The sequence below is a fragment of the Phragmites australis genome, chromosome 10, assembly GCF_958298935.1.
Source record: "Phragmites australis chromosome 10, lpPhrAust1.1, whole genome shotgun sequence".
Classification (NCBI taxonomy): Eukaryota; Viridiplantae; Streptophyta; class Magnoliopsida; order Poales; family Poaceae; genus Phragmites; species Phragmites australis.
This window is the reverse complement of record NC_084930.1, coordinates 12,694,143-12,707,038: the sequence shown is the minus strand read 5'-3', so window position 1 is coordinate 12,707,038 and position 12,896 is coordinate 12,694,143. Positions and strand designations below refer to the sequence as shown.

The following is a 12,896-nucleotide window of genomic DNA, read 5'->3' as shown; positions in this document are numbered from 1 at the left end:
ACTAACCTTTTGCAGGAGTATCAGGATGTTTTCCCAGCTGAGATACCCCCGGGACTGCCACCTATGAGAGGGATAGAGCATCAAATCGATTTGATCCCGGGAGCAATATTGCCAAATCGTGCTGCGTATCGAGCCAATCCCGAGGAGACTAAGGAAATTCAGCGGCAAGTCCAAGAGCTTTTGGACCGCGGGTATGTACGTGAGAGCCTTAGTCCTTGTGCTGTTCCTGTGATTTTGGTTCCTAAGAAAGATGGTACTTGGCGTATGTGTGTTGATTGTAGAGCCATCAATAACATTACTATTCGATATCGCCATCCTATTCCTAGACTTGATGATATGCTTGATGAGTTGTATGGCTCTGTAATTTTTACAAAGATCGACTTGCGTAGTGGTTACCACCAAATTAGAATGAAACTTGGAGATGAATGGAAAACAGCTTTCAAAACTAAATTCGGATTATATGAGTGGTTAGTAATGCCTTTTGGTTTAACTAATGCACCTAGCACTTTCATGCGTTTGATGAATGAGGTTTTAAGAGCTTTTATTGGACGATTTGTGGTGGTTTACTTTGATGATATATTGATTTATAGCAAGCCTTTGGATGAACATATGGATCACTTACGTGCTGTTTTTAATGCTTTACGTGATGCACGTTTATTTGGTAACCTTGAGAAGTGCATCTTTTGCACGGATCGAGTCTCTTTTCTTGGCTATGTTATTACTCCACAGGGAATTGAGGTGGATGAGATGAAAATTGAAGCCATAAAGAGTTAGCCGGTGCCCCAAACCATCAAACAGGTGAGAAGTTTTCTTGGACTTGCAGGTTTTTATCGTCGTTTCGTGAAGGATTTCAGCGCCATTGCTGCCCCCTTACACGAGTTGACAAAGAAAGGTGTGGTGTTCCATTGGGGTAAGGCACAAGAGGAGTCCTTTGACACTTTGAAGGACAAGCTTACGCACGCGCCATTGCTGCAACTTCCAAATTTTGGTAAGACCTTTGAGCTAGAATGTGATGCTAGTGGAATTGGCATTGGAGGTGTTTTGATGCAAGAAGGTAAGCCCGTTGCATACTTTAGCGAAAAATTGCATGGCCCTGTTCTTAATTACTCTACGTATGATAAGGAATTGTATGCACTTGTACATTCTTTAGAGACGTGGCGTCATTATTTGTGGCCTAAAGAATTTGTTATACATTCAGATCATGAATCGCTTAAGTATCTTCGTTCTCAACATAATCTGAATCGTAGACATGCTAAGTGGGTTGAATTTATTGAATCTTTTCCTTATGTTATCAAACACAAGAAAGGGAAGGATAACATAATTGCTGATTCTTTGTCTAGACGATATGCTTTGTTGTCCCAACTTGATTATAGAATTTTTGGACTTGACTCAATAAAAGAATAATATGTGCTTGATCCTGATTTTAAAGATGTATTGCTGAACTGTAAAGAGGGACGTACGTGGAACAAGTTTGTGATCAATGATGGATTTGTGTTTAGAGCTAATCGTCTATGCATTCCAGTTGGTTCCGTTCGTCTTTTGTTGTTGCAGGAAGCACATGGAGGAGGATTGATGGGATATTTTGGTGCTAAGAAGACGGAGGATATGTTGGCCACACATTTCTTTTGGCCAAAGATGAGGAGAGATGTTGAGCGGTTCGTGGCACGCTGTACCACATGTCAAAAGGCTAAGTCTCGTTTGAATCCACATGGTTTGTATATGCCTCTTCCTGTTCCTTCTATTCCTTGGGCAGATATTTCGATGGACTTTGTTTTGGGATTGCCTAGGACTAAGAGGGGGAGGGATAGCATTTTTGTTGTTGTGGATCATTTTTCTAAGATGGCACATTTTATACCTTGTCATAAAAGTGATGATGCCGTTTATATTACTGACCTCTTTTTCAAAGAGATTGTTCGCTTGCATGGTATGCCTTCTACTATTGTTTCAGATCGCGACGCTAAATTTTTGAGTCACTTTTGGCGCACTCTATGGAATAAGTTGGGTACAAAACTATTGTTTTCTACTACTTGCCACCCACAAACTGATGGCCAAACGGAGGTAGTGAACCGCACTTTGGGTACCATGTTGAGAGCTATTTTGAAGAAAAATTTGAAGATGTGGGAAGAATGTTTGCCCCACGTGGAGTTTGCTTATAATCGGGCAACACATTCTACCACCAAGGTAAGTCCTTTTCAGGTAGTGTATGGTTTTACCCCTCGCGCTCCTATTGATCTTTTGCCTTTACCTACCACTGAAAGAACACATAGTGATGCTAGTGCACGTGCTGATTTTATTCATAAGTTGCATGAAACAACTAAAATAAATATCGAAAAAATGAATGAAAAGTATAGAATTGCTGGTAGTGAAGGTAGGAAAGAAGTCAAACTTGAACCGGGTGATTTAGTGTGGTTACATTTAAGAAAAGATAGGTTTCCAGAGCTGCGTAAGTCTAAATTAATGCCAAGAGCTACTGGTCCTTATAAGATAATTGAGAAAATAAATGATAATGCATATAAACTTGAGTTGCCACCAGAGTTCGGGGTTAGTCCTTCTTTTAACATTGCAGATTTGAAACCTTACTTGGGAGCCGATGATGAGCTTGAGTCGAGGACGACTCCAATTCAAGAGGGAGAGGATGATGAGGACATCACTCCCTCGGATACATACAATGATCCTCCATTGAACTTTCAAGGTCCAATCACAAGGGCTCGCGCACGACAATTAAATTTAGAGGTGAGCTCGTTCCTAAGCAACTCTTTATATAATTTTGAGAATAGATTACTACCTAATAATTATGTGTTGCTTAGGAATCATAGAGAGGACAAGGAGACACATAGAGGAAGGCTTGGAGGCGTGGAGGAGCAGCTAGGACGTCCAACAACAGCAGGAGGTCCAGTCCAACTCGAGTCCGAATCAGCCTCGACCTCCAGGACCAGCGAGCAGTAAAACGGACGCCCAGGACGCATCCGGACTCCGTTTTCGACGATTCACATATGGTTGGAAAGATAATTTCATAAGGAAACCAATGGCGTTGGTTTGAGGTCCAAATTCCTTCTGAGTCAACGGAAAACGTCGAAACAAGTCAGCGTCCAGAATCTGTCCCGGTGCTGCGTCACCGTTTTTGGTCCGTTGGGCCATGTATCGTGTTGGAGTCCATTTGGGACGCGTCCAGGGGTCCTTGGCCGACCCTAATCCTTTATATACAGTAGCCGCCGCCCTAATTAGGGTTGGGTTTTGCTTAGATTATTCTGTCAAGAACAGTTTCGCCGTTTCGTCGGTTTGTGAGACCCCAACTCGTGAGATTAATCATTCATCTGCAATTTGGTTGCATTCTTCCTTGTTCTTGCTTGTGTTCTTCGATTCGCAGGCAAGGATTTTAGCCTTCTTGGCGAGGTCAACCGTGCAACGCCGGTTGATAACCAGAGGAGACGTGGTGCTGCGATTGCGGGGTTTCGGATCGTGTTGTTCGGAAGCCGGATCGACTTGTGTCTCGTTTCCATCAAATCGAGAGTTACCAGAACCTTTCGGAAGATCGGGAACCCTTGTTCATATTATATTGTATATAAATGGTGCGAAGGGTATATTTTGGTTTCATCATGTGATAAATGAACATGTACGTTTCGCTTATATATATATATATATATATATATATATATATATATATATATATATATATATATATATATATATATATACTATGATAAGCGAAATATACCCTCGCACCATTTATATATATATAGTCTGTACTCCTAGAAGTACATACTATCTACTATGATATACCATATAAATAAACTGGATATACTCCTTTTTCACTAAGAGTATACTTATATACTCATTCTAACATACTCCAATGTGAACTACATGAAAAAATAGAAAAGAACTCCATAAATTTTATTAGATTTTGATAATACATTTGTATTTGTACATAAAATGTAATACACTAAAACAAATATGTGCAAACCACCTAAAAAACTATACATACCACTTGGATGATCTTATATACTCACATGTTCTATGTACATACCATTTATCACATGAGATACTTCCTACGTAATGAGATACGTATGTGGGAGTACTATACTATATATATGTATGTATGTATGTATGTATGTATGTATGTCTTCAACATGCATGTTAGTTCTATTAATTTTGGCGTTGACTTCAGCTGGACGAAGGGGGGATTCAGAGAGGGGGTACCACCCCACTGTTTAAAGATTCTTGTCTTTAGCCCTCCGAATTTGGACCAAAACCACGAAGAGGCCACTGTTGGGGGAATGGTACCGCGTGAGCCCCCTTTGTTGACTTTGGCCACATCAGCCAACCCCAAATGTGAGGTAGCAATACAAATGTCGCAATAGGGATGTTTTCATTATGCTTTGCAGGGATAAGGTCATAAGGTATACAACGAAGGATAGGAGGCCAAGAGGTGTAAGTGATGGTCTTGAAGGGAACATGCGGAGTGAGGAGCCCAAGGGCAGAAGTGATAGCAAAGCCTGGAAGGTGGCCGGGCGCGAAGCAAAGCCTGAGGCCTGAGTGTAAAGGAGAGGTTGAAGCCCATAGGGCGAATGGATGCGATGAAGAGACCCTTGGCAAGAGAATGAAGGGTGACCCTGAGAGGAGCACACGAGTCAAAGAGGGTCTAACGGGAAGATGACCAAAATGAAGTCGATGTTAAGCCCAAGGAGGCTCAGCACATGTCCTTTGGGACACGTGTCGGTCATGGCTAGGTTAGGGTTTTGCAGTGTACATAAACCGTAATACCGATGAATATTCTAGGGTCATCCCTACAATCAAGGGGAATATTCTTAGGGATAAGATGTATGAATGTAATGATGATTAGCGTGGTTAAGGTACGATTATAAATACCCTCACCCAACTAATGTGATATTAAGGAATAGTCATTACACCACTTATTGCTAGTCTACTGTGTGAGCACTGTTCTCTGTGTTGTGACTAAGATCACAATATAATCTTTCCAAACAATGAAATATCTTTGTGGTCTAAAACATCACGTAAAATGGTTGGAGTATAACAACAATTTTCTATTTGTAAAGTGGCCATTGGATTACAATATTACCATCACAATACATCTATGCCTAATTTTGATTAAGTAAAATACGCTAGCAGTCCCTAAACTTATCCGGCGGTGTCATCCAGGCCCTAAACTCCCAAAGTGCAGATTCAGGTCTTTAAATTTGATTACTGAATTGTTGATTTATATATAAAAATTTTCTTTATTCAAAGTTGTACAAATATTTTATGAATTTTTGAATATCTCATGCCAACGATCACAATTTGATAGGTGAATCGGAGTGCTTTTGGTAAAACAGATATAACTTTTACATACGGATTCCGTTTTTTATGTTTCTTTACTCTACGAACATCTATAGAAAAAGTTACATCTATTTCTCCTCTACTTTGCCCGGTTTGGCGAATTTTTCAAGGCTAAATTTGGTCTGAAAGATTGAGTCCTCACCTCTGAAGTTTCTGCACTATTTTCGGAACGTGTGTTTGTATCTATCATCGTCACACCTTACATTAAACTTGAGTAAAAATATATAATGGTTCCTATTCTAATTCTGCTAAGATGAGAAAAAATAAGAAAAAAAATAAAAAATATTCATATCATAAGTTATTGGTGTTGTACAAGAAAAAAATACAATGACTCGTCATTAATGACTGGTCTAGGACGACCCGTCACTGATGAGTTTTATCATTTATGACGGGTCACAACTTGATCCATCACTAATGACTAGTTAGGATGATTTGGTACTGATGAGTTATTATAGATGACGAGTCACAACTATGATATGCCACTATTATTATAAGTGATGAATCATATTACAACCCATTACTAATTTTATGTCTTATTTATTTGTTTTTCACGTAAGTACTTGCTCGATCCTTCGATATTCAATTCTCAGGTATGAAACATGATTATCGAGCTTGATACAAGCCACCCGGCTAGGAGGACAGGGATGGCTATTGTCCGGTTTAGAGAGATGAGGGGGCTAACATATCAGGTATTTAAGATGAGGGGTATTTGTTTTTCTATTGCGCATTGTAACAACTCGTGGAACTGTACCAGTGTTATTGATTGTCCTTGATCTTGTTTCAATAAATTCTTTTTGACAAAATGCATTTGTAGTTCTGCAGCAATCAATATTTCTCCTTGTTAAGCCAAGAGGTGTAATTTTCTGATAAATTATACAAAGCACGTGTGGTTCTGTGACAAGAGAGCAAAGAAGTGTTGTTTTGTGATAATTTTTCACACTTTGTGTAATTTTATGAAATTTGTGCCGCAAGATACATATACATACAAAGTTAAATGTGTAGCTATCAAATACGAAAAAGAAAGAGGCCAGCAAACTAAATTTGTTCTCAAATGTTCTGACCGCCGCCTGATCACTTCCTCGGCATAACTGGTGGGATGCTATACTCGTTCCTGAAATAATCGTCAGGGTCTATCTCACCCTTCGCCATCGCGAGCCTCTGGTTGTTACATTGAAGTACTTCTCTCCCCAGACCATGCCGGCCTGGTAGCTGCTGACGTTGCCCACAACGACGTTCTCGCCGAGGTCGAGATCCCTGTAGTTGAAGTACGCCTCTCGGGGGCTCGAACTCACGTACGGCTCCATGAACGCGTAGAAGTCCCTGATCCACTTCGTCTGCACCGCTCCGTTTCCACCGGCCATCGACCAGAAGTTCATGTACTGGATGTTGTACAGCACACCGCCGCGGGGGTCCAGGATCATGAGCCCCGTGCCGGGACCCACGAGCCACGTGAAGATCTTCTCCCACGCGGCCACGCGCCCCTGGCGATGGGCTGCCGGACGTAGTCAGACGTCGCCTTGTAGCCGCTGCTGAAGACGGCCGCGGAGGTGGTCCGGTTCAGAATGTCCTCCACGGTCGCGCCGCTGCCGAGGTAGACGTAGGGCACGGATTGGATCCAGGTCATCTCCTTGCAGTGCGTGCGGTGCACCCCGAGCTCCGGGAAGCGGCTGCTCATCACCAGAAGGAGCGCGTCGCATGTGCCGAGGTACAGGGACTGGAACTGGGCCACCTGGTTCTGGATTTGCACTCTGAACAGGTCCTCCGGCAGAGCTGGCGCGACCTCCTGCCATGTTGGAATAATCCTGACTGGTCACAGATGCCGCAAGCATCGCAGAGGAGGCACGAGTCTAGCAGAAGTACGTGGGCGTGAATGCGTGGCTGAGGATTCAGTCCTCAGCTTCAGTCAGAAGCTTAGGCTAGAAGTTAGCTTTCAGTTAGCGTCCAGTCAAAGTAGTTAGCGGCGGGAGCAAGAACCGGATCGTGGGATGGCACGTTCTGTGGCTCACTCGCATGTTTTAAAATACCTGTGTGCTCCTGCAGTTGATTAGTGCAATGAAAAACGCAATCAAGGTCTGATTGCTCAAAAAAAAATCCACTATGTTCTTCAACGCTGTTGTTGCCGTCCCGTACAGCCTTCCACCTTCAGGAGCGTTTAGTTCTTGATTGCGCCTCGAGATTGATTCAGTCGCGAGGAAGAGTGATCCCTCAGGGCCTACATGCCATTTGGTGACGACGTCCACGGCGCCCTGGGCGACGGATACCGGGACGCTGAACGCCATGACCGTCGGCGGGACGGGCACGAGCCTCAACTGCCACGACAGGACGACGCCAAAGCTCTCTCCCCCGCCACCTCGGAGGGCTCAGAAGACGTCGGTTCCCATGGTGTTCTTGTTCAGGAGCCTGCCTTGGCGTTAATCAGTTCGGCGTCGACGACGTTGTCGATGGCAGCGCCGTACTTGGGCAGCAGCGTGCCGAAGCCTCCGCCGCTGAAATGGCCTCCCACGCCGACGGTCGGGCACAGGCCGGCTGGGAACGCCAGCAGCTTGCTCGCCTGCCCGATTGCGTAGTACAGCTCACCGAGCGTCGCGCCGGAGTCCACCCACGCGGTCGACGTCTGCTGATTAACACGCACGGCGCGGAGGTTGGACAGGTCGACCACGGCGAACACCTGGGACCGCTCGGACCGATAGGACAGACCTCGTAGTCATGACCGCCGCATGTTAAAAATTTATCGTTAAAAAAAATCGATAAACCCGATAATCCTGTTTACCGGTGTGTCCGATAAGTTTACTTATTGATCAAAATTTTTGATAATTTTTGAATTTGATGTCTTTTGATTCTCGAAATGTACACAAGTGAAATGTTTTTTTTTGAAAGGACGGTAAGAGAGTTGTCGAAGTATATTAAAAGAAGAGGAGAATAATAAAAAATAAATAGTTCAACTGATCCTTATTAGGGTCTAAGAAAAAAAAAAGCCAAGATGACTTGGGCTCCCAAAACAACTAGTAGGCCATTGGAGGAAGTCATCGTTAGAAGCTAGGGAAGAGATGGAGGAATAGGAACACAAGAAGGTAAAGATGAGCACCGGCGCAAAGACTTTGGCCGTGGCCATCTTTGCTTCTTGCAAACTTTGCAGTGTTTGCATGGCACCGAGCTCGATCTATACATATATAGCCCTGCCAGTTGTGGCTTCGGCACACGTGCGAACTGTTTTCCTTTCTTAGAAACGGCAAAGCTAGCTACTCTAGCACACTATTCCAGCTGGATACGTAGAAAAGTTATGGTCAACTATCTACATGGCCTCCTACTTTTTTTTATATCAAAGAGCTTTGATTTTTATTAATCAGCACGATAGTAGTTCTGTTGCTCACGCTACAAAGAAAGGAATTGAAATGTGCTGCCATATTAAATGTGCTTGGCTCAACCAAATATTAGGCCGGTAGACCTGAGTAACCGGATATATCGGATATATTAGGCTGAATTTTTTTTCCTTGATTCGAGAGAGATGGGTACCATCTTGCCGAAGCGGCCCACTTGGCGACAGTTAGTTGGCTGGGTAATGTCCACGGTGTACACTGAAGTTGGATATCAGTCCAAAGAGATGGCCGACGCCGATAAATATCCCATGAACGTTCTACATATGTCACATCATTCCCGTTACATCTGAAGACTGGATGAGATCTGAAAGTCGGCCATATATGAACACATGAAAATACGATGCGATTCTTTTTTTTTTCTTGAACTGTAAACGTGAATTGGTCTGAAGTCTTCCCTCTTGTAACTGAGAATTAAACATGGCACTGTCTGTCACTAGGCTGCCGAGCCGCGTATGCTTACTAGAAGCCGTTGGACTTTTTGTGTGGCTGCCGTGGCGGGAGAGTACGGAAAACGAAGCTAGCAATGGTATTACATGCAGGATGGCCGCATAAAATTGCTTGAGCTTGGACCAGTATATAATCGTTGAAACAATGGATAATCTTGGAAAAACCAGAGCTGATTGTATCTGGTTGTACAACGCTGTCAGCACTTAATCGTCAACAAGCAAAGCAAAACGGCCGAATACAACTCTTTGCACTAGACCCAATGGCCAGTCAAAAACTCACATCCCGGTCCAAATGCTTCTCACATGTTGACGTGCTGGTGACATCGCCCTATTCATCTTCTACGAGCTGCGTACGGTGACAACTGACGACGTACCTCACGCGCAGCTACCACCATGGATGTAACCCAGGAACACGAGGTAGAAGGCTAGTCGCCATTTGATTGCATCGCGTACCCCAGGAGGAGACTAATGGAATTGCACCATGACCTAAGGCCGTGCAAGATTCGTCCGTAAGTAGGTCGAGATCAAGAGCTCAGAAGGTCAAAGACATGTCACTCAGAGCAATATACGAAGCACATCAGCACATGCGCATTGCGAAACTAAAACAAAACAAAGTGTATCCATGATTTCAGCTTTCAGTTCAAAACTGACTCAGGTAACAAGACTCGGTAGGATTGCACAAAGTAGACCAGAAAACTTGCATAGTGGAGGACTCCTTTGAGACCATAACAGTCTAACGGCTGAGAGCCTACACATCAGATTCTAAGTGCTAGCCTGGGCTTTGTTGAGGATAACACCTTCGTACTTGACCTGGAACCACTTCATGGAATCCTCCTTGGTCACCCTGTGCTGGATTCCAACACGGGACTTGCACCTGCGACGACGGGCGACACGATACCCAGCACGCTCAAGAACGACATAGAAGTCCATTCCATAAATACCTGTTGAAGGATCATACCTGACAACAAAGTTACATGGAAATGTCACTACCTTCTGTTAGTTGCAGCATGCAAATATGAAGAACGGGAATCAATCAATGATGATATACACAAGCAAATATAGTTTTCATCCATCAACAGTTGTAGTCAGTTGCAATGGTTGTCATCCTCGACGTTTATAGGAGTATCAGACAAGGTTATGTTCATTTTGAACAGCCAAGCACTGCAGCACAATCAATGTGCTGGAAACTGAAACAGGAAACTCAAGATGTTGATGTTCAAATTAAATCATATCCACACATTTTTTTAAGAAAGAAAGTAATTTTGTCAAGCAAATAATATGATCAGATATTCATATTGTTCAACATGTGTAATGCTGACTGCCTATAGTCAAAGAAAGAATTAACTAAAACAAGATCAAACACTGTTGACAATGCTAATAGAATTGCTCAAAATCAAAAATAATATCAGACGACCAAAAGCTCTAAAAACAAATAAGAAGAGATATTTAAGCCTCAGAGTTAAAGGTGCATCAGTAGTCCAGCAAATGCTAGGCTTCAGATGGTACGGACAATTAATTCAAATCATTGGCCCAATAGAACAGGAAAAATTATCTGGAAGTTATGCTAGGATAGAATTGTATAGGTTCATACGTAGCATTAAGTATTAGAAAATGAGAAAATTATTGACTTACTACTTATTCAGATAGGAAGGGATTAAAATCAATCCTTTCAAAATGGAAGAAAAAATAAACTAATATCCCTGCCGTTCCAAAGAGATTTGAACCAAATTCCACCCATCCAAACAGGTACTTAGGGTGAATATTGGAGTCTAAAAAAATACATGAAATACAACTAAGCCAAAAAACATGTGTATGAATGGAAATTACAACTAGGCCATGTTCAAAGTTATAAAACATCAATGACTGCAAGTTCCAATCAATTATAAAGAGAACAGGTTACGGATCTCACTTGATGCCGAGATCAATGTGCTCCTGGATTCCAAAACCAAAGCACCCTGTGTCACTGAAGTTCCTCCTCAGCAGTTCATATTCCTTGACCTTCAGTCCACTCTCCAGAAGCTGCATTGCCTTCTCACCCCTTACAGTTACATAGCACGCAATCTTCTCATTACGCCTGATACCAAACGAGCGAACAGTGTATCTAGCTGGAGAATATGAAGAACCACAAAATGTTATCCAAAGAAGAGACTTCTAGATGCTATGAAAACGAGATAAGAAACAGTAATAAGAGGAAAGGCAAATATACCCTTAGAGAACACTGGTGACTGTCCACTCAGTTGCTCCAAGACCTGCAAGTGTGGAAGCAAAAATGGATTTACTGCTACTTGCTGAAGGTAAGACTAATGCTATGAACAAGCTGACCAAAACCTAAAACACTTTTGACTCATTTGGTCATGAAACATTTCTCCAATAAAAATTATGGTTCCACAGAGCCAATTAGTTACAAAAATCACTGTTACATTAAAAAAGCACACCTTTGCATGTTAGATAGCCAAACAAATATGTAGCATGATACCGACTATCCAGCTTCAGGAAACCACCTGCGAGAACTACATTGTACACTAGAACAGGCCAACTTTGATATGCAAAAACAGCATAACAATCTCCTTGTCTCGTGTTACAATCTCAAATCATTCAACTTTGACTCTCATTCTACTGCCAATGATCAACATTTCCAAAATGGATATAAACAAAGTTATCACGTCAGGAGAACTATCTGAACAACTGGCAGCTGACAATAAAATAGCTCGGCAGATTCCTAATCCACATTGAGCTTTGAATTCTTAATCTATTGTCAATGATCAGCACTTCCAAGTTCTAACATGATTATAAAAAAAAAAAACTTATCTCCTATATGATGCCAGGAAACTTTTCTGAACATCTGGACAGTTGAATAGGTAGGCAGGTTGATAAATTACATTTAATTTAAAGTCCGCCCGAACCGACTCCATTCTACCGCCACAAGAATCGCTTATTGATATAAACAACTCTGAGCTCACATTGCTACAGATTACACGACCATATCAAACAAAGATAAGAAACTACCAAAAAGCGCATCATATTCGAGGAAAATAGCTCGCAAGATACTCAGACGATAATAAAAAACTAAACAATTTCCAGTTCCAAGATCTGATACGCGAGAATGGGCTGGGGCCCAACCTTGGCGGCACGGGTGAGGCGATCCCCGCTCTCTCCGACGGAGATGTTGAGAACCAGCTTCTGCACCTTAATTTCCCTCATCGGGTTTGACTGTTTCTTCTCCGACGCCTGCGCGGGGCACAACGTCGCGCGCAAAGGTTAGCTCCGTAGAAATGCGGAAGCGTGAGGCTTGGGGAGGGAGAGTTACCATGGAGGAGGAGGCGGTGGTGACGGGACCTTCTGCGTCGGCGGCGGCGGAGGGGAGGGTCGCGAGGGAGGCGTGAAGTGGCGGCGTGGGATTAAAAGAGGGAAACCCTAGAGAGAGAGGGGAGGGTGGAGGTGGGGTGGCGAGGAGGGTTTTGAGTGGGCCGGGTTATCAGCCAGCGCCCGTGAGACCCATGACGGCCCAAACGAGTTGCGGATTTGCCTGCTGGGACCTTTTTGTTTTTATATTTTTAAATCAAAATATTATAAATATATGTGACTGTTTTAAGAAAATTGCAAATCTAAACTCTTACGACGACAATATGCTTTCATCCTTTAACAGGCGACATGTTAAAAAATAAAAAAAAAAATATTTTAATACTCTTAAAATTCAAAACACTATCGAAATAGTTGTAAAAATATTTATGATGTAGAT

General features: G+C 42.7%; 1 protein-coding gene, 1 non-coding gene and 1 pseudogene across 2 annotated transcripts; all 3 read right to left on the bottom strand.

Annotated features, from left to right (window-relative positions):
• Positions 1 to 6,248: 6,248 nt before the first annotated feature.
• Positions 6,249 to 8,479, bottom strand: LOC133930106 (berberine bridge enzyme-like Cyn d 4; annotated as a pseudogene).
• A 1,278-nt stretch (positions 8,480 to 9,757) lies between these two features.
• On the bottom strand, positions 9,758 to 12,614 carry LOC133883619 (large ribosomal subunit protein uL5-like). The gene is made up of 5 exons (XM_062322993.1): positions 12,465 to 12,614; positions 12,278 to 12,385; positions 11,364 to 11,406; positions 11,067 to 11,262; positions 9,758 to 10,115 (listed from the first exon to the last, which is right to left on the bottom strand). Exons 1-5 carry the CDS (start codon positions 12,465 to 12,467, stop codon positions 9,920 to 9,922), a joined length of 546 nt encoding a protein of 181 aa, XP_062178977.1. The 5' UTR covers positions 12,468 to 12,614; the 3' UTR covers positions 9,758 to 9,919.
• LOC133883808 (small nucleolar RNA snoR117) lies at positions 10,606 to 10,688 on the bottom strand. The gene has a single exon (XR_009903012.1). It is a non-coding gene; the product is annotated as a small nucleolar RNA snoR117 (small nucleolar RNA).
• Positions 12,615 to 12,896: the final 282 nt, after the last annotated feature.

What these genes read in the sequence shown, in the direction of transcription:
- LOC133883619 (XM_062322993.1), bottom strand. An exon ending in GTCACCAGTGTTCTCTAAGG is followed by an intron (nt 11,263 to 11,363) that starts GTATATTTGCCT and finishes CATATTCTCCAG; the next exon opens with CTAGATACACTGTTCGCTCG. An exon ending in CACATTGATCTCGGCATCAA is followed by an intron (nt 10,116 to 11,066) that starts GTGAGATCCGTA and finishes CTTTGTTGTCAG; the next exon opens with GTATGATCCTTCAACAGGTA.